Below are 26,204 nucleotides of genomic sequence, written 5' to 3'. Positions count from 1 at the left end.
GACTGGAACTATTCATGACATATCAATAATATGGCTTATGACTAACTGAGTGTATTTGCAGGCACCCAGATACATGGCACCAGAGGTCACCTTCAACAGAACTGCTGTCATACATCCTTGTTATGAAGTCGATATGTACGATGCACCGTCAAAAACACGTTCCTCCGGGTGTGTGCTTCTGAACATATTTCTTTGCTTATTATCCGTCATCATAATATGTGGAAACCTCCTCATAATCATCACTGTGGTGTATTTCAAGCAGCTCCACACTCCCACTAACTATCTCATTCTCTCTCTGGCAGTGGCCGACTTACTTGTCGGTGTTTTATTGTTCCCTCTCAGCATTGAATTCACCCTCAGTTACTGTGTCTACCAAGAAGAAGTGATTTGCAAAGTGCGGAACAGCATCGACGTGACCCTGAGCACTGCTTCTATTCTACATTTATGCTGTATTTCCATAGATAGGTATCACGCGGTGTGTAAACCTCTGACTTACAGAACCACGCTCACTGTTCAAGCGGTTGCGGTCATGATCCTGCTCAGTTGGACTCTTTCACTTCTCGTCGCCGCCGGTTTTGTGGTGGCGGAATTCAACTATGCAAAGTGTGGGGAAGAATGTTACGTCGATATTTTGATCGCAAATATTGTAGGAGTCATCTGCTCCTTCTACATACCTGTGATCATAATGATATGCATCTATGCAAAGATCTTCCTTGTAGCACAGAACCAGGCTCGCAGCATCCAAAACACCAACTATCCGAGTAGAACACCAGGAGCAAATGTCAGTAAGATGAGAGAAAGGCCACAAAGACTCTGACTATAGTTATGGGTGTTTTCCTCATCTGCTGGACTCCGTTCTGTATTTATATTTCTGTACAGCTTTTCAACCAGGTACCGATGGCAGTTGGTGAAGGACTTACCTGGCTGGCTCTGTCAAATTCTATGCTCAATCCTTTCATTTATGCTTTCTTTTACAGCTGGTTCCAGTCAGCTTTTAAAATCCTTATATTAGGTAAAGTATTTCAAAGCAATTTTTCTAGAACCAGACTTAACTGACATTAGCATCAAGCATTATAAGGAGGGGTCTGGAAAGTGAGATGTTTGCCTGTCTGTCGTTGTGTTCCCTAATTTGAGTGTACATAAATGACATAATCTGGACTGTACATACATGCTCATTTGGAAAACGTCATTTTGTTTATAGATTATATGCAATCTGTTGTTGTGTTCCTAATTTGAGTGTACATAAATGAAGGTGTGTACATTAGCTGCCTGGACATAATCTGGACTGGACCTGGTTTTAAGAACCCTTTAAACCAGTGGTCCCCAACCACCGGGCCGCAGCCCGGTACCGATTCGTGGACCGATTGGTACCGGGCCGCGGCCGCACAAATTTTTTTTTTAAATTAAATCAACATAAAAAACACAATATATACATTATATATCAATATAAATCAATACAGTCTGCAGGGATACAGTCCATAAGCACACATGATTGTATTTCTTTACGACAAAAAAGTAAAAAAATAAATAAAAAATACCATACTGTCCGTGGGACAAATTTTCAAGCGTTGGCAGCGCTTGAAACTACGGAACCGAATTCCGTAGTTTAACCCCCACCACTGATTTACACATTTGTTTTAAAGTTGTCCTTGAATACTGATATTGGAAATGACCTTTTCTTCTACGCTCTTCATTCTCAGAAGTGATGACAAACATTTTTGTAAATTGGCTGGTAATGTTTTACTTTTAGCCTTAAACATAACACATAATGTCTGTAATTTTACTAGCTCCTGCAGTTTCAATAAACCAGAATTAATAAATAATATGTTGCTGTGTTTTAGATCATCTGCTTTATGAATAATCCGTATAGCTCTTTTCTGTAGTTGATACAATGCCTTTATGTTACTCTTGTATGTGTTCTGATATATGGCAATATAAGTGCACAATACAATATACGCATTGCCCTGTAATCTAACAGATATTTTTACCCTATTTAATATAAAAATACTCTTGGACATCTTTTTCCATACTTGTGCAATATGAGATTTCCATGTCAGACCGTCATCCAGTATCACTCCTAAAAATCTAAGTTCATAAACCCTTTCAACATCAATTCCATCTATTGACAGTTTGATCGTTTCCTCCTTTTCCTCTTACAAAAAAATCATAGAACTTTGTTTTTTTACATTTGATGATAATTTATTGACATCAAACCATCTCTTAAGTTCAATCATTTCCTGTTCAATAATGTTTGAGAATGCCTTTTAAGTCATGTGCCGAACTATAAAAGTTGGTGTCGTCCGCAAATAATACTCGTTTCAATAACTTTGATACCTCACATATGTCATTAATACATAAAATAAACTATTTTGGTGCTAAAACCGAACCTTGTGGAATTCCACATTCAATCCTCATTTGTTCAGATGTATTACCCACAAAATCCACAAACTCTTGTCTGTTATCTAAATCAGTGGTCCCCAAAAAATAAAATAAAAAAATTATTAAATCAACATAAAAAACACAATATATACATTATATATCAATACAGTCTGCAGGGATACAGTCCGTAAGCACACATGATTGTATTTCTTTATGAAAAAAAAAAAGGTTTTAAATTTTACCCCAGTTTTCGTCATCATTGTTCAAATATTGTAACGTCTGTCGAGACGCTTTGAGGACATGAATTCCATCCATCACTTTACTGAGCAAAACTCTTTATTGTCGGCCATAAACACATCACCAAAACATTAGTAAAAAAAATGATATCTAGCAAAAGTGGTCATTTTCTGCAGTACAAACCAGACCAAAAGCAACTTTGTTATATCAACAGCAGCCGCTCGCTCTTTCTCACTTGCGCCAACACATGCACATATGGCACTTAGCCAGTGATGCGTTTACAGCCACACAAAAAGTCGGACAACTCCAACACCACACATAAAGTGTCATTCCAGGTCGTTACACTATGATTTACCAATCAAATGTGTGCTTATTCTAGTGTCATTTATTAGGAATCTTAATTTATAAATATTAATCATGAAATGCTGTCAGTATATTAAATAAATACTAATAAAAATATATATTTTTTACAAACTGGGAGTTGCAGGAATGTACACATGATCCCCTGCTTACATCTCATTGTGCAACATGTGAATGTTTTAATGGGAACTAAATGCAATGTCTGAAAGGGGTACAAATTATTTCCAAAGCAGGACCTCCACCCAGACAAACAATACAAGTACACAGTTCATGAAAAACAATATTTGTTGTTATTGTCATTGTAAGTGGGCCTAAACACTTATATTAGAAATGGAAATGACTGCTGTCATTTGATTATAATAATAAGAGAATGTTGTCTGTCTATCTGTGTTGGCCCTGCGATGAGGTGGGGACTTGTCCAGGGTGTACCCCGCCTTCCGCCCAAATGCAGCTGAGATAGGCTCCAGCACCACCCGTGATCCCCGAAAGGGACAAGCGGTAGAAAATGGATGGATGGATGGAGATTGAACTTGTTATTTAGTCAGGTTTGGGACAGGTGTGCTGCTGGTGTAGCCACAGTGTGCACGTGTGATGTTGTTCACGTGGGCTCCACTGAATGCTCAGGGACTTTTTGCCTTTGCTCACACACATGAAAAATTAGAGGGAACATTGGTCAAGATAAGTCCAAAAAAAAAGAAAAGGAAATGCTTAAATTATCAATAAACAAAACATGTGGAAAAGTTCAAATAGAGCGATCATAGACACAGGAATAAATATTTAAATACTGTAACAAAAATCTGGTGAAATTGTAATGTTTAAAAATAATGTCTAAGAAATAAATATACGGGAGAAAGAGCTGTCTTAGCTAAACAAGATAAACAAATAAATTAACTGCTGGTCCTAAAATACTCCAAAAGTTAAAGACCAAGCTCAAAAACTTTACTCTAAATATACTAAGACTGCTATTATCAGCCATTAGTTGTGTGACACCACAGGTGCAAGATGTCTCCTCCAAGACCCCAGACAAACAAGTGCCACCTCCCGTATCCCCGGGAGACTGGGTCCTGAGGAAATAACAGCAGGTGGTGCTAACCACGCTGGACCCGCTAGCACAATCCACTGTAATCCAACATTTTGCAGACAGACAAAAAAAAAACGGTTATAAAAGTGACTGTGGAGCAAAATTCACAGAGAAGTTACACCAAAGCATATCTAATATATTATCTAAGTCAGTGTTTTTCAACCACTGTGCCGCGGCACACTAGTGTGCCGTGAGATACCGTCTGGTGTGCCGTGGGAGATTATCTATTTTCACCTATTTGGGTTAAAAAAAATTTTTGCAAACCAGTAATTATAGTCTGCAAATGATGTGTTGTTGTTGAGTGTCGGTGCTGTCTAGAGCTCGGCAGAGTAACCGTGTAATACTCTTCCATATCAGTAGGTGGCAGCCGGTAGCTAATTGCTTTGTGGATGTCGGAAACAGCAGGAGGCAGGGTGCAGGTAAAAAGGTGTCTAATGCTTAAACCAAAAATAAACAAAAGGTGAGTGCCCCTAAGAAAAGGCAGTGAAACTTAGGGGAACGAAACTGGCTACAAAGTAAACAAAAACAGAATGCTGGACGACAGCAAAGACTTACTGTGGAGCAAAGACGGCGTCCACAATGTACATCCGAACATGACATGACAATCAACAATGTCCACACAAAGAAGGATAAAAACAACTGAAATATTCTTGATTGCTAAAACAAAGTAGATGCTGGGAAATATTGCTCAAAGGAAGACATGAAACTGCTACAGGAAAATACCAAAAAAAGGGAAAAAGCCACCAAAACAGGAGCGCAAGATAAGAACTAAAACACTACACACGGGGAAACAGCAAAAAAACTCCAAATAAGTCAGGGGGTGATGTGACAGGTGGTGACAGTACACCTACTTTGAGACAAGAGCTGTAGTGATGCATGCTTGATTATGGTTTAAAGTCCATCCATCCATTTTTCTACCGCTTGTCCCTTTCGGGGTCGCTGGAGCCTATGTCAGCTGAATTCGGGCGGTATGGTTTAAAGTCGTATACAACAATTGCGACAACGACTTTTTACTGTCAACTGAGTTTTGTTTTTTAATGATTTCTGCTGGTGGTGTGCCTCCGCATTTCTGCTGGTGGTGTGCCTCCGCATTTCTGCTGGTGGTGTGCCTCGTGGTGTGCCTCCGCATTTCTGCTGGTGGTGTGCCTCCGCATTTTTTCAACGCAAAAAAATGTGCCTTGGCTCAAAAAAGGTTGAAAAACACTGATCTAAGTTACATTAAAGTTAAGTTAAAGTACCAATGATTGTCAGACACACTAGGTGTGGTGAAATTTGTCCTCTGCATTTGACCCATCACCCTTGATCACCCCCTGGGAGGTGAGGAGAGCAGTGAGCAGCAGCGGTGGCCGCGCCCAGGAATCATTTTTGGTGATTTAAGCCCCAATTCCAACCCTTGATGCGGAGTGCCAACCAGGGAGGTAATGGCTCCCATTTTTATAGTCTTTGGTATGACTTGGCTGGGGTTTGAACTCACAACCTACTGATCTCAGGGCGGACACTCTAACCACTAGGCCTACTCAGTGGTTCTAGACCACAAGGAAGTGTTTTAAATGTAGATTAAAAATAATCCTAAATCACTTTTTGTGACGATCTGTCACGTTCACGTCGGGTTGTGTTTTCCTGGGTTGGTGTTTATGTTGCGAACCCCAAAATGAACGAAACAGGTGATCGACACGCAGGTAAGAGGATTTTAATATATTTAAACAGAGAAAGAAGCAGTCGTGCATGTAAACGGTCCAAAACATAAATCAACCCTCGAGCCCTGAGGAACAGGGCAGGCATAAATAGCAGCCTGCTGATTAACACCAGGTGTGGCCCGGCTGCCAATCAGCAGCAGGTGAAGGGAAACAGCGCTCAGGGAGACAAGCAGGAAATTGAACCCAAATAAGAGCACTGAGAGGAAATAAACACCAACCCAGGAAAACACAACCCGGCGTGAATGTGACAGATCGTCACACGTTTGAACAAATTGACGTTTGTTACCACACTCCAGGATTGAAAATTGGCACCATTTAGAGCCAGTTTCTCCACCTCGAATATCAAACATGCTTAGACTCTTTAGACCAGGGGTGTCCAAAGTGCGGCCCGCAGCTCATTGTTTACCGGCCCGCCACACATTCTGGAAATACTATTGTAAAAATAAAAAAAGAACATTAAAAAAAGTGGAATGAGGTGAAATCTAACGAGAAAAAGTTGCAATGTTGACACAAAAGCTGCCATGCAGGCTGTTTTTTTTTTCTTTTGTCTTTCTTCATTTTTCTTTTTTTTGCCGTTGCTCAAAAAAAAAAAATAATGACAAAAAATCCATGTTATAATGAATTATTATCAGGGCTCCAATTACTTCAAATATTTCACTTTAAAATGTTTTATGTGGTAAATATTGCATATATTGTGTATTAGCCATATAAAAACATCAAAGTTTTCTTTGACAAAAGCGCATAAAACAAACAAAATAACAGTTCCAGCATAAAATGGACAGATATATGTGAAGTTGATCTCGTAACTTAAGTGTTGAAAGTAAAAGAAAAACCTACTAAAAATGTATCACTTTATGAGTGGGGCACCTTTTGGATCCCAAATATATTTAGTGATTTTTTATTTATCTTTTCACTGTGATTACTCAAAAATATGAACAAATTAAAATCAATGGTGTCCTGCATTATTGATCTTTTAGGGCTCTAATTACTAAATACTGCATATTTCAGTTTTACTATAAAAAAAAAACTAAGTTGTTTTTGACAGAAAAGCCATAAAACATTTTGTATTACTTCATATCAACTTGAAGTTGATATAGAGATTTACTGTAAGCGTTAAATAATTTGAAAAAAATAATAATCTGACTTATTTTTAACATTTTAATGACTGAGACCCTTTATGGTCCCCGGGACCCCTAAAGGTAAAATAAATAAAAAATGCATATATTTTGTTAATGGTTTGAAAATGAAAAATATCAAAATGGCCCCCACATGCTTTAAAGGCCTACTGAAATGAAATGTTTTTTATTCAAACGGGGATAGTAGATCCATTCTATGTGTCATACTTGATCATTTCACGATATTGCCGTATTTTTGCTGAAAGGATTTAGTATAGAACAACGACGATAAAGATCGCAACTTTTGGTATCTGATAAAAAAAAGCCTTGCCCCTACCGGAAGTAGCGTGATGTAGTCAGTTGAAAGGCTCCTCACATTTTCCTATTGTTTTCAATGCAGCTAGAGCGATTCGGACCGAGAAAGCGACGATTACCCCACTAATTTGAGCGAGGATGAAAGATTCGTGGATGAGGAACGTTAGAGTGAAGGACTAGAGTGCAGTGCAAGACATATCTTTTTTCGCTCTGACCGTAACTTAGGTACAAGCTGGCTCATTGGATTCCACACTCTCTCCTTTTTCTATTGTGGATCACGGATTTGTATTTTTAACCACCTCGGATACTATATCCTCTTGAAAATGAGAGTCGAGAACGCGAAATGGACATTCACAGTGACTTTTATCTCCACGACAATACATCGGTGAAGCACTTTAGCTACGGAGCTAACGTGATAGCATCGTGCTTAAATGCAGATAGAAACAAAATAAATAAATCCCTGACTGGAAGGATAGACAGAAGATCAACAATACTATTAAACCATGGACATGTAAATACACGGTTAATGCTTTCCATCCTGGCGATGGTTAACAATGCTGTTGCTAACGACGCCATTGAAGCTAAATTAGCAACCGGACCTCACAGAGCTATGCTAAAAACATTAGCTATCCACCTATGCCAGTCAGCCCTCATCTGCTTATCAACACCCGTGCTCACCTGCGTTCCAGCGATCGATGGTGCGACGAAGGACTTCACCCGATCACAGATGCGGTCGGCGAGACAGAGGAAGTTAAGGTGAGTTCGGCGGCTAACGCGTCTGCTATCCATCTCTGTCCTCCTGGCTGTGTTGCTGTAGTCCGCCGCTAATACACCGATCCCACCTACAACTTTCTTCTTTGCAGTCTCCATTGTTCATTAAACAAATTGCAAACGATTCACCAACACAGATGTCCAGAATACTGTGGAGTTTTGAAATGAAAACAGAGCTTTTTTGTATTGTATTCAATGTGGTACCAATACTTCCGTATCAACCTTTTACGTCACGCGCATACGTCGTCATATCTAGACGTTTTCAACCGGAAGTGTGGCGGGAAATTTAAAATTGCACTTTATAAGTTAACCCGGCCGTATTGGCATGTGTTGCAATGTTAAGATTTCATCATTGATATATAAACTATCAGACTGCGTGGTCGGTAGTAGTGGCTTTCAGTAGGCCTTTAATTTTTCCATGTGCGGCCCTCAGTTTGGACACCCTTGCTTTAGACTCTTTAACTATGTTTAGATTTGCTGTTATTCTTGTAAAAAGCATGAATTGTGAGATCAGGGAAGAGCAGGGGAAGCTTGGGCAGGGTCGAGTGTGTTGAGGAAAGTGGCCTTGTGGTTAGAGTGTCTGCCCTGAGATCGGTAGGTTGTGAGTTCGATCCCCGGCCGAGTCGTAGCAAAGACTATAAAAATGGGACGCATTACCTCCCTGCTTGGCACTCAGCATCAAGGGTTGGAATTGGGGGTTAAATCACCAAAAATGATTACTGGGTGCGTCCACCGCTGCTGCTCACTGCTCCCCTCACCTCCCAGGGGTGATCAAGGGTGATGGGTCCAATGCAGAGAATAATTTTGCCGCATCTAGTGTGTGTGTGACAATCATTGGTACTTTAACTTTTAACTTAAGTTGGTTAACAGAAAGAGTTTAAACCTTGTTTTATGGTAGAATATTGAAAAACACGGTGTTGTAATGTATTGTAGGCAATGAATGTGGTTTCAGCATTGGTCCGGTGTAGGAATAAAAAGGAAAAAACTCGGCAGCTGTGGAGTTTCCACCTTTTGTTGGCTGTCACCTGATCTCCCCCTCTCAAATAAAGGAAGCGAGAAGGAAAGGAGAGAGGTTAGTCATTTTCACTCCCCCTTGAACTTTAAGAAAGACATCAAGCATCCACCGCTCAATTTAAAAGTGAATGGGGTGAATCTAAAAAAATTACAAAAAAGGTCAAGGGTCATCCACAGGGCTGTCCCGTGCAGATAATGACGCCCTGGAATTATATTCCCACTTCAAACTTGATAGGGCTTTGAGATGAGGCACAGTGTTTTTGTGGGACCACAGATGTGACCCTGAAGCAGCTCCAACGTTTAAATGTACTTTAAATGGTGTCACATGTTTAGGACACTAGAAGCCCTAATTGGGACTTTGGAATGCAAAAGTGATAGCCCTGTCCTTGAGAAGAGACTACATGTTCAGCCCAACGCATAACATTTAAGTTATGACTTAGAGCAGTTGTTTTTCAGACACTTACACACAAACTTCTCCTTTTATGGTCAGGATGCGCTCTCCTGACTTAGCACACACACAGAGACAGGAAGGAGGAATATAAAAACTGATGGTTTGGCTTCTCCAAGTTAGGAGTGCTTCATTTTCTTGACCTGACCTCCTCCAGGAACTGCAGTCCTGTATAATGACACTCTCCTGTAATAAAGCAACTTTTGGTAAAGTGTCTCTTTTGATCCAGCCGCACTGCCGTGTCACCCTTCTGTCCGGACGAGGATGACAAGACCAGAAATACACATCACCACCTTATTTAAATATGACGAGCTATGGACCCAATTTCTCACTGCACAGTACACGTGTCGACTGATCATGATCATATTTTAGAGAATCAATTTGGTGCTAATTGAAGACAATATTATTTACAACACTGGATAATGGATAAGGTGTCAGTTAATATGTCTTCTTATCATAAAGTTATACAGATGAGGGCCCTTTTGTTAAAGGCCTACTGAAAAACACTGGTCTAGGGTACACTTATTAATGATGAAAAATGATATCTATCTGCAATTAATCACAATTAATTTGGAGTTACCTATGAACAAAATGTGGTTAAAGGCCTACTGAAACCCACTACTAGCGACCACGCAGTCTGATAGTTTATATATCAATGATGAAATCTTAACATTGCAACACATGCCAATACGGCCGGGTTAACTTATAAAGTGCAATTTTAAATTTCCCGGCAAACTTCCGGCTGAAAACGTCTCGATATGATGACGTTTGCGCGTGACGTCAACGGTTGAAGCGGAAGTATTCGGAGCCCATTGAATCCAATACAAAAAGCTCTGTTTTCATCTCAAAATTCCACAGTATTCTGGACATCTGTGTTGGTTGCAATTTGTTGAATGAACAATGGAGACTGCAAAGAAGAAAGCTGTAGGTGGGATCGGTGTGGTAGCGGCCGGCTGCAGCAACACAACCAGGAGGATTTTGACTTGGATAGCAGACGCGCTATCCGACGCTAGCCGCCGACCGCATCGATGATCGGGTGAAGTCCTTCGTCCCTCCGTCGATCGCTGGAACGCAGGTGAGCACGGGTGTTGATGAGCAGATGAGGGCTGGCGTAGGTGGATAGCTAATGTTTTTATCATAGCTCTGACGAGGTCCCGTAGCTAAGTTAGCTTCAATGGCGTCGTTAACAACAGCATTGCTAGGCTTCGACAGGCGGCACAGCATTAACCGTGTATTTACAGGTCCGGTGTTTGGTTCGGTGTCTCCTGATAGTAGTATTGTTGATTTTCTGTCTATCCTTCCAGTCAGGGGCTTATTTCTTTTGTTTCTATCTGCATTTAAGCACAATGCTATCATGTTAGCTCCGTAGCTAAAGTGCTTCACCGATGTATTTGAGAATCAGTTAAGCCTTGAGTTGAACTTTTGGCTTATCTCAGGACCAGTAAGTCTATTAAAAGATGGTGAAGCAAAATTTACGCAGAACGTTGTTGTGATCCGCTGCCCGGATCATGTTCTGTTCGGGTTTTTCGAGTCATTGGGTTTTTCTGTTAGTTTTGGACTCCTTTGGTTCCTGTTTGTTCACCTCTGAGTTGGTTTCCATAGCTACTTATTATTTTCACCTGCCGCTTCTGTTCCGGACGCGCACCTGTTTGCAATCACTGACATTATTTAAGCCTGCCTTTTCCAGTCAGTCGGTCTGGCTTATTTATTTGCATTACGCCACTGTTACGTGAGGTTTTGCTTGTCTCCTAGCTCCTGCTCGTGATCTTAGTCTGTGCTAAGTTGTAGCCTTAGCTTCCGGTGCGCTCGGCACCTTATCCAGTCGGTTTGTTTTCTGTTTTGTACCTGTTTTGTGTTGCTTAACTATTAAATCAAGTCCTTGCCTGCAAGTCCTGTCCGGATTCGTCCTCTGCATCCTGGGAGAACATACCCCGCAGCATCATGCAACCCGATCATAACAAACGTACACCAAAGCATATCAAATAATATTATCTGGACCACAAGGAAGTGTTTTTAATGTGGATTAAAATCATCCTTTAAACAAATTAACATTTGTTAACACACACATTGGTGCCATTGAGTATCAGTATTGATTCCCAGGTACGAGGAGTTGTACCTGTACCTGTACCTTGTACCTATCCCATAACCCCGGGGGGTCGTTGGGACACCACAGACGATCTGTTGACCAGCTCTCTCTTTCTCTGTCCTCAGCAGCTCTCATTGCCTCAGTGAGTTTCAAGTGAGTCCATTCTCCGATGTTATCTTCCCATCTTTTCTTTTATGTCCCTTGTCTCCTGCCACCTTGCACGGTGCCTTGCAGGATGTTTTTTGCAGGGCCTGAGGATCTGGTCATGTGTCCGTACCACCTCAGTTTCCGCTTTATGACCGTGGCGAGCAGGTCATCGTGTGGGCCGATGGCTTGGCTGATCTTTTGGGAGTTGGTACTGTGTTAGAGGTACTTACTATGTCTCCACCTCAAGCATCAAACTGGTTTCGAGACGTCTCAAACCACTGAAACGTGCGGTCATCAATGAATGCAAAATGATTGGCCGAGAAATATTTGCATGAATTATGTTAATTATGTGGAAGTTGAAAAGGGCTCCACGGAAACTGAGAGCAGCATTGATGCTCTGACTGACTTGGTAAGAGATTGTCATGTTATGTTCCTGATGGTGTTGTATGCTTTTCAGTAGTTGTGTATTTGATTCCAGGAATCCACAGGGATGGAAGAGGAGATGACTGTCAACAAGACCAACGTTTTAGATGACATCCACCCCTGCTACACATTAGATAATACAACTTACATATTTGCAAGTCATCCTTCAGTTGCGTGCCTTGCTTTGTATGTTTTTCTTGGCTTTTTGTCACTTTGCACCGTATGCGGGAACCTTCTCGTAATAATCGCTGTAGTTTGTTTCCGACAGCTACACAGTCCGACTAACTACCTCATTCTGTCTTTAGCTGTGGCCGACCTGCTCGTCGGGATTCTAGTTTTTCCTTTCAGTATGGCTTTCACTGTGTTCTCCTGCTGGCATCACGAAGGCCTGTTGTGTAAAATACGAGGTACTTTTGACGTCACGCTGAGCACGGCGTCCATTTTGAACCTGTGCTGCATTTCTGTCGACAGATACCACGCAGTGTGCCAGCCCCTGACGTACAGGAGCAAAATCAGCCACCGTGTTGTTGGTGCTATGGTCCTGGTAAGCTGGGGGATTTCTGCACTGTTAGGAATCGGAGTCACGGTTGCGGGATTTAATCAAGGCAAATGTGAAGGCAGCTGTTTAATGGACGCGTTGATATCAATCACTATAGGGTGCATATTTTCCTTTTACATTCCAGTCATCATCATGCTCAGCATCTACTTGAGAATATTTCTCGTGGCACAGAGGCAAGTACGCGTCATCCACAACTCAAAGTCAGGAGGCGTCAGTAAGATGGAGAGGAAAGCGACCAAAACGTTGGCTACAGTGATGGGAGTTTTTATTCTATGTTGGACGCCGTACTTTGTTTGTATCATCTTTCAGCCTTTCACTTTCCGTATCACGCCTGTTGCTGTGATAGAGACACTAAACTGGCTGACCCTCTCCAATTCCATGCTTAACCCCTTCATCTATGCTTTCTTTTACAGCTGGTTTAGAACAGCTTTTAAACTCATCATGACTGGGAAAATATGTCAGGCTGGTTTTGCCAACACCAAACTCGTTTAATGTTCTTCTGTGAATGCTAACACAGAATGCTGCTTATTTGTGCTCTTAAGTTGAAATATTGCAATAACATTGCAATTGTATCTCTGGAGCTAATCTGTGACTTTGGATACAATAAGTCATGTTCAAGTCATCATCTTTGTTGCTATTTGCTCTATTCATCACTGCACTGTTATTTATTAGCCTTATTGAAGTACTTGTTAATATGTGTAGTTAATCATTATTGTTTACAATGAACAAAGAGAGCAAGGCCTACCAAGTCAAATTCCTGGTATTTCACATGCTTGTCCAATAAAGCTGATTCTGATTTGATTTTTATTCTGATTGTAGGTGATTTCCTGCATGGATTTCTCCCTAAACAGAATGATGTTATGATGACCTTCTTTCAATAGTTATTTTTTCAATGTTGACGTTTGGAAAGCGGAACAGACCAAACATAATTATTCGTGTTAAATTAATGTAAAGTAGAGAAAATAGCTCTTAAAAATAAGGACATGGCTACAAATACAATTTTACATTTTGGAAAGTGGCAAACAATTTGCATTGTGACTATTTGCTCACGGTTATAAGGACTCAAATAAAAAGAAAACAAACTACTTCAAAAAAGAAAAATAATTTGCTGCCTGGAAATGATTTTTTTTTTAAAACTAAAATATTACCTTTTTATATTTGCACATTACCGTATTATTATTTTTGCCTTGTTTTTGTTTGTGGCTGACATGAAATTATTTTGATGCATTTTGAAAACGTTTTTTTTTACTAACATCGGATAGAAAATAAGAAAATATATGTGCTTCATTCTGGGGCATTAAAAAAGCACACATATCACAAAAAAGAGCTGAGAAGATAGAAGATGTCTGAAAAGACCTTCTGAATTAAAATGGCCTAGTCTAAAAACAAGCAGGACTTTGAAGCTAAAAGTAAGTGTTTTAGTCTGAAAACAAGAATTATTCAAGGTGCAATCCTTAAACCAGTGGTTCTCAAACTTTTTTTGTCATCCCCCACTTTGGACAAGGGGGAGTTTTCAAGCCCCACCTGCCCCCATCGCCCCAACAGAACGCTAATGCCAAGCTTAACTTTTTCAAATTTATCGAACATCAAGTAACATCAAGTTTTATACATTCAAACTCAATAACATAAAAGAAAATCAAGTTCAATAATAAATAAAATAACTGTGCAGCTGTGGTATAACTTGCATCAAGTTCAAAATCAAATAAAATAACTTGCATCAATTCAATAATAAATAAAACAAAAGTGTTATAACTTGCATCAAGTTCAATAATAAATCAAAAAAAGTGTTATAACTTGCATCAAGTTCAATAATAAATCAAATAAAAGTGTTATAACTTGCATCAAGTTCAATAATAAATCAAATAACTTGCATCAAGTTCAATAATAAATAAAACAAAAGTGTTATAACTTGCATCAAGTTCAATAATAAATACAACAAAAGTGTTATAACTTGCATCAAGTTCAATAATAAATCAAAAAAAGTGTTATAACTTGCATCAAGTTCAATAATAAATCAAAAAAAGTGTTATAACTTGCATCAAGTTCAATAATAAATCAAATAAAAGTGTTATAACTTGCATCAAGTTCAATAATAAATAAAATAAAAGTGTTATAACTTGCATCAAGTTCAATAATAAATCAAATAACTTGCATCAAGTTCAATAATAAATGAAAATAAAAGTGCCACTTTGCAATCTTTGCCAAAAAAAGGAGGACAGGGCAAGTGAACATGAGTTTTACAGTACTCCAGCATTAGTGGCTGCAATGAGCCTGTTTTGCACTGCACAGCTTTTCAAATGGGGGTTGCAGGCTTGACACTGCCACTGTTAAAACCTCATTGAATTCGGGGCTGAGCTGCCTTGACGCGAGTGTTTCCCGGTGAATGACACATTGTGTCCAATGAGCATTTGGCGCAACCCTCTTTATTAGAGCCTGCAGCCCGTTTCTTGACTTTGCCATGCGCGCCATCAGAGCAAAAGCCCACACAGTTTTCCCATTTAAGGTCGTGTTCTTTGAGGAAACTGTCCATTATCTCGAACAGCTCATCAGCAGTGGCTCTATTTTTTATGTATTTGCAAAACAGCAAATCCTCGCACAGTGACTCGCCATTCACAAAGCTTCCGCTTAGCCCCGCCCCCATTAGTTACTGTTGCTGTCTGTCAAACTTTCGCTCCTACCTAGAAATGTAAAGCATACAGGAAAAATAAGTAATTTACATTTATCTATATAGCGGATTTCACAGACAGAATCACAAAGTGATTTCCAGTGTGTATAGAAAATGAAAGCATAGTAAAAAAAAAAATCAAAGAATATAATAATAAAAAAATAAAAAAAATAAAAGTGAAATTTCCTCCCGTTCCTCGCGCCCCACCTGTCATGTCTCTATTCCCCACCAGTGGGGCGCGTCCCACACTTTGAGAAACGCTGCCTTAAACCGAGCATCCTTGGGATGATGCAGAATCTTTGAAGAAGACTTTCTATGTGATGATCTTCTTTGAATAGTTATTTTCTCAATGTTGACGTTTGGAAACCGGAACAGACAAAACATAATTATTTGTGTTGAATTCATGTCACGGTGCAAAGTAGAAGAAGTAGCTCTTAAAACTCAGGACATTGCTACAAATACAATTTTTAATGTTGGCAAGTGGCAAACAATTTAGAATCAGAATCAGAATCAGAATAGTTTTATTGCCATTGTTTGAGAACGGGTTCACAAACTAGGAATTTTTCTTGGTGCAAACGTGCGACATAGAACACATATAACACATATTTGGTATAAAAAGAGCTGTGACTGAGCTATCAGATAGACTTAGAAGGGATTCAAGGAATTCAAGGAGCTGCTGTTAGGAGTTCTTGTTCATTTGCCTGATGGCCGAGGGGAAAAAACTGTTCAGGTGGCGGGAGGTGTGGGTCTGGATGGAGCGTAGTCTCCTGCCTGAGGGGAGAGGGGAGAATAGTGTGTGTCCAGGGTGAGAAGAGTCAGCTGTGATCCGACCCACACGCCTCCTGGTCCTGGAGGAGAACAAGTCCTGGAGGGATGGGAGCTTGCAGCCAATCACCTTCTCCGCAGCACGTACGATGCGTTGCAGTCTATTCTTATCCTGGACTGTGGCGCCGGGGAACCACACTGTGATGGAGGAGGTGAGGATGGACTCTATGATGGCTGAGTAAAACTGCACCAGCATCTCGGTCGGCACCTTAAGTTTCCTCAGCTGCCGCAGGAAGTACATCCTCTGCTGGGCCTTCTTGATGAGGGAGCTGATGGTCAGCTCCCACTTGAGGTCCTGGGTGATGGTGGTGCCCAAGAAACGGAAGCAGTCCACAATGGGGACGGGGGTGGGAGAGTCAATCAGGGTGAGGGGGGATGGTGGGGCTGTGACTTTCCTGAAGTCCATGATCATCTTCACTGTTTTCTGGGCGTTCAGCTCCAGGTTATTGAGGCTGCACCAGGACGTCAGCCGGTCTACCTCTCTCCTGTAGGCGGACTCATCGCCATTCGAGATGAGCCCGATGAGGGTGGTGTCATCCGCAAACTTGAGCAGTTTTACGGATTGGTGACTGGAGGTGCAGCAGTTTGTATACAGGGAGAAGAGCCAGGGGGAGAGTACACAGCCCTGAGGAGTACCAGTGTTTGTGGTTCGACTGTCCGAGACAATCTTCCCCAGCCTTACGTGCTGTCTTCGGTCTGTCAGGAAGTCATTAATCCAACTGCAGAGGGAGTCGGGCACGCTGAGCTGGTAGAGCTTGTCTCGTAGCAGTCCAGGGAGGATGGTGTTGAAGGCAGAGCTGAAGTCCACAAACAGGATCCTAGCGTAGGTTCCTGGGGAGTCCAGATGCTCCAGGATGAAGTGGAGGGCCAGGTTCACTGCATCATCCACAGACCTGTTGGCTCTGTAGGCGAACTGCAGTGGGTCCAGGAGGGGGGCGGTGATGTCCTTGAGGTGAGGCAGGACCAAGCGCTCAAAGGACTTCATGACCACAGACGTCAGCGCGACCGGCCTGTAGTCATTTAGTCCTGTGATCCGTGCTTTCTTGGGGACAGGGACAATGGTAGAGGTCTTAAAGCAGGACGGCACGCGGCATAGCTCCAGAGAGGTGTTAAAAATGTCAGTGAAGACAGGAGCCAGCTGGTCCGCACAGTGTCTGAGAGTGGAGGGGGAGACACCATCGGGCCCGAGGCCCTTCCGCGTATTCAGCTTCAAGAACTGCCGGCGTACATCCTCTTCTTTAATGGAGAGGGTCTTTACAGTCTTATTGTGTATACGGTACGGTATAGCTCGGTTGGTAGAGCGGCCGTGCCAGCAACTTGAGGGTTGCAGGTTCGATCCCCGCTTCCGCCATCCTAGTCACTGCCGTTGTGTCCTTGGGCAAGACACTTTACCCACCTGCTCCCAGTGCCACCCACACTGGTTTAAATGTAACTTAGATATTGGGTTTCACAATGTAAAGCGCTTTGAGTCACTTGAGAAAAAGCGCTATATAAATGTAATTCACTTCACTTCACTTCACTATACATTTACATTGTGACTATTTTCTTAAGGTTAAAAGGACTCAAATTAAAAGAAATCAAACTACATAAAAAAATAAAAACAATTCACTGCCCTGAAATTATTTTTAAAAAACACAAAAATTTGACAATATATAACAATAATTAATGAACGCTTTTGTACACACCTTTTTAGTCAGCAATGTGCACGCTTTTGTACACACCTTTTTAGTCAGCAATGTGCATGCTTTTGTACACACCTTTTTAGTCAGAAATGTGCACGCTTTTGTACACACCTTTTTAGTCAGAAATGTGCACGCTTTTGTACACACCTTTTTAGTCAGAAATGTGCATGCTTTTGTACACACCTTTTTAGTCATTATTGTGCACGCGTTTGTACACACCTTTTTAGTCAGAAATGTGCAAGCTTTTGTATACACCTTTTTAGTCATAAATGTGCATGCTTTTGTACACACCTTTTTAGTAAAAAATGTGCACGCTTTTGTACACACCTTTTTAGTCAGAAGTGTGCACGCTTTTGTACACACACCTTTTTAGTCAGAAATGTGCACGCTTTTGTACACACCTTTTTAGTCAGAAGTGTGCACGTCTTTGTACACACTTTTTAGTCAGAAATGTGCACGCTTTTGTACACACCTTTTTAGTCAGAAATGTGCACGCTTTTGTACACACCTTTTTAGTCAGAAGTGTGCACGTCTTTGTACACACTTTTTTAGTCATAAATGAGCACACTTTTGTACTCAACCTTTTAGTCATAAATGTGCACGCTTTTGTACACACCTTTTAGTCAAAAGTGTGCACATTTTTGTACACACCTTTTTAGTCAGAAGTGTGCACACTTTAGTTCACACCTTTTTAGTCAGAAGTGTGCACGCTTTTGTACACACCTTTTTAGTCAGAAATGTGCACGCTTTTGTACACATCTTTATAGTCAGAAGTGTGCTCGCTTTTGTACACACCTTTTTAGTCATAAATGTGCATGCTTTTGTACACACTTTTTCAGTCAGAAATGTGTACGCTTTTGTACACCTTTTTAGTCTGAAGTGTGCACGCTTTTGTACACACCTATTTAGTCAGAAATGTGCACGCTTTTGTACACACCTTTTTAGTCAGAAATGTGCACTCTTTTGTACACACCTTTTTAGTCAGAAGTGTGCACGTCTTTGTACACACTTTTTTAGTCATAAATGAGCACACTTTTGTAGTCAACCTTTTAGTCATAAATGTGCACGCTTTTGTACATACCTTTTAGTCAGAAGTGTGCACCCTTTTGTACTCACCTTTTTAGTCAGAAGTGTGCACACTTTTGTTCACACCTTTTTAGTCAGAAATGTGCACGCTTTTCTACATATCATACATATTAGTCAGAAGTGTGCTCGCTTTTGTACACACCTTTTTAGTCATAAATGTGCATGCTTTTGTACACACTTTTTCAGTCAGAAATGTGTACGCTTTTGTACACCTTTTTAGTCAGAAGTGTGCACGCTTTTGTACACACCTATTTAGTCAGAAATGTGCACGCTTTTGTACACACCTTTTTAGTCAGAAATGTGCACGCTTTTGTACACACCTTTTTAGTCAGAAGTGTGCACATCTTTGTACACACTTTTTTAGTCATAAATGAGCACACTTTTGTAGTCAACCTTTTAGTCATAAATGTGCACGCTTTTGTACACACCTTTTAGTCAGAAGTGTGCACACTTTTGTTCACACCTTTTTAGTCAGAAGTGTGCACGCTTTTGTACACACCTTTTTATTCAGAAATGTGCACTTTTTTCTACATATCATACATATTAGTCAGAAGTGTGCTCGCTTTTGTACACACCTTTTTAGTCATAAATGTGCATGCTTTTGTACACACTTTTTCAGTCAGAAATGTGTACGCTTTTGTACACCTTTTTAGTCAGAAGTGTGCACACTTTTGTACACACCTATTTAGTCAGAAATGTGCACGATTTTGTACACACCTTTTTAGTCAGAAGTGTGCACGCTTTTGTACACGCCTTTTTAGTCAGAAGTGTGCACGCTTTAGTACACACTTTTTTAGTCATAAATGAGCACACTTTTGTACTCAACCTTTTAGTAATAAATGTGCACGCTTTTGTACACACCTTTTTAGTCAGAAGTGTGCACGCTTTTGTACACACCTTTTTAGTCAGAAGTGTGCACACTTTTGTTCACACCTTTTTAGTCAGAAGTGTGCACGCTTTTGTACACACCTTTTTAGTCAGAAATGTGCACGCTTTTGTACACATCTTTTTAGTTAGAAGTGTGCTCGCTTTTGTACGCACCTTTTTAGTCATAAATGTGCATGCTTTTGTACACACTTTTTCAGTCAGAAATGTGTACGCTTTTGTACACCTTTTTAGTCAGAAGTGTGCACGCTTTTGTACACACCTATTTAGTCAGAAATGTGCACGCTTTTGTACACACCGTTTTAGTCAGAAATGTGCACGCTTTTGTACACACCTTTTTAGTCAGAAGTGTGCACGTCTTTGTACACACTTTTTTAGTCATAAATGAGCACACTTTTGTAGTCAACCTTTTAGTCATAAATGTGCACGCTTTTGTACACACCTTTTAGTCAGAAGTGTGCACACTTTTGTACACACCTTTTTAGTCAGAAGTGTGCACACTTTTGTTCACACCTTTTTAGTCAGAAGTGTGCACGCTTTTGTACACACCTTTTTAGTCAGAAATGTGCACGCTTTTCTACATATCATACATATTAGTCAGAAGTGTGCTCGCTTTTGTACACGCCTTTTTAGTCATAAATGTGCATGCTTTTGTACACACTTTTTCAGTCAGAAATGTGTACGCTTTTGTACACCTTTTTAGTCAGAAGTGTGCACACTTTTGTACACACCTATTTAGTCAGAAATGTGCACGATTTTGTACACACCTTTTTAGTTAGAAGTGTGCATGCTCTTGTACACGCCTTTTTAGTCAGAAGTGTGCACGCTTTAGTACACACTTTTTTAGTCATAAATGAGCACACTTTTGTACTCAACCTTTTAGTTATAAATGTGCAAGCTTTTGTACACACTTTTTCAGTCAGAAATGTGTACGCTTTTGTACACCTTTTTAGTCAGAAGTGTGCACGCTTTTGTACACACCTATTTAGTCAGAAATGTGCACGCTTTTGTACACACCGTTTTAGTCAGAAATGTGCACGCTTTTGTACACACCTTTTTAGTCAGAAGTGTGCACGTCTTTGTACACACTTTTTTAGTCATAAATGAGCACACTTTTGTAGTCAACCTTTTAGTCATAAATGTGCACGCTTTTGTACACACCTTTTAGTCAGAAGAGTGCACACTTTTGTACACACCTTTTTAGTCAGAAGTGTGCACACTTTTGTTCACACCTTTTTAGTCAGAAGTGTGCACGCTTTTGTACACACCTTTTTAGTCAGAAATGTGCACGCTTTTCTACATATCATACATATTAGTCAGAAGTGTGCTCGCTTTTGTACACACCTTTTTAGTCATAAATGTGCATGCGTTTGTACACACTTTTTCAGTCAGAAATGTGTATGCTTTTGTACACCTTTTTAGTCAGAAGTGTGCACACTTTTGTACACACCTATTTAGTCAGAAATGTGCACTATTTTGTACACACCTTTTTAGTCAGAAGTGTGCATGCTTTTGTACACGCCTTTTTAGTCAGAAGTGTGCACGCTTTAGTACACACTTTTTTAGTCATAAATGAGCACACTTTTGTACTCAACCTTTTAGTTATAAATGTGCAAGCTTTTGTACACACCTTTTTAGTCAGAAGTGTGCATGCTTTTGTACACACCTTTTTAGTCAGAAGTGTGCACGCTTTAGTACACACTTTTTTTTAGTCATAAATGAGCACACTTTTGTACTCAACCTTTTAGTCATAAATGTGCACGCTTTTGTACACACCTTTTTAGTCAGAAGTGTGCACGCTTTTGTACACACCTTTTTAGTCAGAAGTGTGCACACTTTTGTACACACCTTTTTAGTCAGAAGTGTGCACGCTTTTGTACACACCTTTTTAGTATCATGAATCAATTTAAGTGGACCCCGACTTAAACAAGTTGAAAAACGTATTGGGTGTTACCATTTAGTGGTCAATTGTACGGAATATGTACTGTACTGTGCAATCTACTAATAAAAGTTTCAATCAATCAATCAAAAAAAACCATACAGGCACGTTCTCAGTTGGTTATTTATGCCTCATATAACGTACACTTATTCAGCCTGTTGTTCACTATTCTTTATTTATTTTAAATTGCCTTTCAAATTTCAAACTTCCACCTTCTACCTTCCTAGTCACGTCCGTTGTGTCCTTGGGCAAGACACTTCACCCTTTGCCTCTGATGGCTGCTGGTTAGCGCCTTGCATGGCAGCTCCCGCCATCAGTGTGTGAATGTGTGTGTGAATGGGTGAATGTGGAAATACTGTCAAAGCGCTTTGAGTACTGATGGAACGAGATATTTTCCATACATCCATATTTAAGTGTTACTTCTTTCTAAAAACTCCTATAGTCATATTTACATCAGCTAATGTCTCGTGTGGTACAAAGTGCTTAGATTCGAGTGTCCTTGGTTAGAGTCAGAGCACTGTCTTTGTTGAGACTGCCATTACATTCCTAAGATAAGAAGCACAGCTAGACTGGGGAAAACAGCAGGTGGGGGGGACAGGAGAAGGAGGAAGTAGACAGGAGTTCCGGGGTTTTGGTAGACCGATCTGGACCGGGCTAGGGAACGCTTGGGTGCTGGATTGGTCTCATTATTGCCAAAGCTTTGACAATAAACAACGAAATACCAACTACTGCTTTTGGTGGTCAATTTAACATCAGCTTATTTGCCATTAAAAGAACTTGGGAGTGGACAGCAGACTTTGACTTCCTTGGGAGGAAGAGCTGTCGACGCAACAGTACCTTGAAGGTAGAAAAGCGCTATACAAGTATAACCCATTTATTTATTTATTTAAATGTCTATTCTTGGTGTTGGCTTTTATCAAATACATTTCCCCCCAAAAAATGTGACGTATACTCCAGTGCGACCTCTATATGTTTTTTATTATGCATTTTCGGCCGGTGCGACTTATACTCCGAAAAGAGGTACCAGTAGGTAAGAAAAGTTGCTTTTGCATAACAGGGCCTCTTTAATAGCTTCAATTTCTAGTTGTGTTATTCAACCTTTAGGAAAGGACCTTGGGTATTATGAAGTATGACATGCTAAATCATACCCGAGAATGAGGCCCAACTCACATTCCATCTGATTGGAGGAGAGATTTTGTTTGTGGAATATGCTTATGATCGGTGATTATAAATATGGCTTGATGGCTGCGACACACACACCTGAGGAGGCGTCTGCAGGTGAGAGTCCTGTTTGTCCCGACGTGCATGAAGTGAATGTTCATTCCACTAATATTGTGCGTGATTATTGCAGATATCGTGGAGAATGGGAGCAGAGTCCATGGTCAACTGGACCTATGATCTTAACGTCATGCATCCTTGTTATGAATCTGACAATGCATCTGTGTCATTTAGCAGCCGGCCTTCCGTGACCTGTGTTTCAGTCTATGTTCTCCTTGCTCTGTTGTCTGCTGTGACAATATGTGGGAACCTTCTGGTCATCATTTCTGTCATGCACTTCCAGCAGCTTCACACTCCCAATAATTATCTCATCTTATCTCTTTCCGTGGCCGACCTGCTGGTGGGCCTTCTGGTGTTTCCTTTCAGCATGACTTTGACTGTCACCGCCTGTCTCCATCGCCACCTTTTCGCCTGTCAGATACGGGACAGCTTGGATATCATACTCTGCACCACTTCTATTCTCAACCTGTGCTGCATTTCCATAGACCGATACTACGCCGTGTGCCGGCCGCTGTCGTACGCGTCCAAGATGAGCGCCCGGGTGGCGTCCGCGATGATCGGGGTGTGCTGGGCTGTTTCTGCGCTGATAGCGGTCGGTATCGTCTTTGGAGGATTCAGCCAAGGAAGCTGCGAGGAAACGTGCTCGGTGCAAATAGTTGCGGCGCACACCCTGGGTCCGGTGTTTGGCTTCTACCTGCCTGCAGTGGTCATGAGCTGCATCTACCTGAAGATCTTCTTCGTGGCTCAGAAGCAGCTGAGCAGCATCCACGCTTCAAAGTCTGTGAGCAAAGTGGAGAGGAAAGCCACCAGGACTCTGGCCATTGTTATGGGAGTCTTCTTACTGTTCATGACTCCATACTTTTTTTCCGTGGTCTTCCAGCCGTTATTCCGCAGTCCTCCATCAGTGGCGGTCATGGAGACCCTGAACTGGCTCACCTTGTCCAACTCCATGCTCAATCCTTTCATCTATGCTTTCTTCTACAACTGGTTCCGCTCCGCTTTCAAAATGATCATAACCGGCAAAATACTTCAAGGGGATTTTGCTGACATCAATTTATTCTGACGCATTTTGGAAAATGGCAAATATTGCATAGAAAATACGTGCTTAATTCTGGGGCATTAGAAAATAGAAGAGGTCTGGAAAAGACGGCGAAAAAGGACTCCTCTTCCTCCTACACTGCAAAAAGTCAGTGTTCATAAACAAGGGGAAAAAAATACAAAAATGAGGGGTATTTTACTTGAGTTTGAGTTTGAGTTTGAGTTTATTTCGAACATGCAAGCATACAACATGATACATCACAATTTCCAGTTTCTCTTTTCAACATGTTCGAAAAGGAGTAGGAAGAAGCAGAGCTTATTTAATCCTACCCCTTTTCTTTACATAACAGTTGCTAAAACTTTTTGTTCACTTCCTGTTCTTAATTTATTCACAATAAACTCCATAAGTAATCACAATAAAAATAAATAAATAAATAATAGTAAGAATTTAATAATAATAATTGGTGAAGTAAGTCATATTTCATATGATGAGATAAGTAAGATTACTTTAAGAATGATTGAATGAATGGATGAAATAAATTGAGAATGTTTGTCATGGTTCTTCTTCTTTGTACTTTGTAAACACTTTAAGTTTGAAGAGTTTCTTGAAGTGGATCATATTAGTACATTGTTTGATTGCTTTGCTTAATCCATTCCATAATTTAATTCCACATACTGATATACTGAAGGTCTTAAGTGTTGTACGTGCAAAACTACGCAAAATTATCTGCCAATAGAAGAAGAAAATTTGGCTTGTCACGACTTTCCAAAACAAGTAAAATTAGCTAACCTCAATGAACCCCAAAATACCTAAAAAAAAAAAAAAGTATATTCTCACTAATAACAAGTGCACCTTTTTTTCTAGAAAAAACAAATATGAGACCTTTATTCTCAATATGTTGAAAAATATTCTTAAATGAAGTAAATGCTAGTGCCATTATCTTGACATAATGATAAGCGCTCGGCATTACATTTCTTGAAACCAGCAAACTTATACTAAAAACTAAACTAAAATATATTTATATTATATTCATTTACAGCCCGGCCCCCGGACAATTTTTTTTTTTTATTGTAATATAGAATAATTTATCTGAATGTGCATGAACTATTTCTGTTCAAAATTGTTTGAAATGTCAAATGTTTAAATATTAACTGTCAGTTTACTGTACTGTGCCAACTGTACTACTATATGAGTACATCTTTTCTATTGTTTCATTGAAAATAAAACAGCAAAGTCCATTTGGCTGTCATCTGTTTTAATTATGAGACACAATTGTGTCAAAGTCATGATTTTTTTTAATTTCATGCTTGAAATAAGAAATGATTACTTTAAAAAAGCAGTTTTATACTTGTGAGTGTTGATGACACAGCTTTGCAACACTTGATATTCTAGTTTCAAGCATGTTTTACTCAATATAGGTCATAAAATATCAACAACAAGATGTAATATCTTACTGAGATCATTTATGACCAAAGCACTTAAAACAAGTAAAACACTCTAACATAAAATCTGCTTAGTGAGCAGAATTATCTTATCAGACAAAAAATAAGCAAATATCACCCTTATTTGAGATATTTCATCTTACTTAGATTGCAGTTTTTGCAGTGTATCCAGGAAATGGCAAAAAGGTCTGACCAGGGCTCAGAAAAGCTGCCACCCCCACCAAGGACTGTTTTCACTACTGGACTCTAGAAAGAGGTTCCGCAGCCTCCGTAGCAGAACCTCCAGGTTCTCTAACAGCTTCTTCCCTCAGGCCATTAGACTCTTGAACGCATCAAAATAATTCCCTCAATTCATATGCAAAAGTGCAATATATATATATATATATATATATACATCTGTACAGTAATCTATTTATTTATATCTGCACCTTATTGCTCTTTTATCCTGCACTACAACGAGCTAATGCAAGGAAATTGGGTTCTTATCTGTACTGTAAAGTTCAAATTTGAATGACAATAAAAAGAAGTCTAAGTCTAAAAGACATTCTGAATTAAAATGTGTTTGTCTAAATGCAGAATATAGACTTTGAAGCTAAAAAATAAGTGTTTTAGTCTGAAGACAAGCATTATTCAAGGTGCAATCCTTAAACCGAGCATCCTTGGGATGATGCAGAATCTTTGAAGAAGACTTTCTATGTGAGGATTTTCTTTGAATACCGTATTTTTCGGAG

At 40.1% G+C, this 26,204-nt stretch overlaps 3 protein-coding genes across 3 annotated transcripts in view; all 3 read left to right on the top strand.

Annotated features, from left to right (window-relative positions):
* Positions 1-1,056, top strand: part of LOC133640848 (trace amine-associated receptor 1-like) — a 30,625-nt gene extending 29,569 nt beyond the window's left edge. Inside the window, 2 exon segments of the mRNA XM_062034529.1 lie at positions 244-788; positions 791-1,056. Of these exon segments, the coding sequence (XP_061890513.1) occupies positions 244-788; positions 791-1,056 (811 nt within the window).
* An 11,084-nt stretch (positions 1,057-12,140) lies between these two features.
* On the top strand, positions 12,141-13,124 carry LOC133640427 (trace amine-associated receptor 1-like). Its single transcript, XM_062033834.1, has one exon. The coding sequence runs from the start codon at positions 12,141-12,143 to the stop codon at positions 13,122-13,124; it is 984 nt and encodes a 327-aa protein (XP_061889818.1).
* Positions 13,125-23,077: 9,953 nt separating this feature from the next.
* LOC133640903 (trace amine-associated receptor 1-like) lies at positions 23,078-24,055 on the top strand. The gene has a single exon (XM_062034585.1). The coding sequence runs from the start codon at positions 23,078-23,080 to the stop codon at positions 24,053-24,055; it is 978 nt and encodes a 325-aa protein (XP_061890569.1).
* Positions 24,056-26,204: the final 2,149 nt, after the last annotated feature.

Source organism: Entelurus aequoreus, linkage group LG23 (assembly GCF_033978785.1).
Source record: "Entelurus aequoreus isolate RoL-2023_Sb linkage group LG23, RoL_Eaeq_v1.1, whole genome shotgun sequence".
Taxonomy (NCBI): Eukaryota; Metazoa; Chordata; class Actinopteri; order Syngnathiformes; family Syngnathidae; genus Entelurus; species Entelurus aequoreus.
Note: the sequence above shows the minus strand (reverse complement) of the source record. Positions and strands in the feature narration are given on the sequence as shown.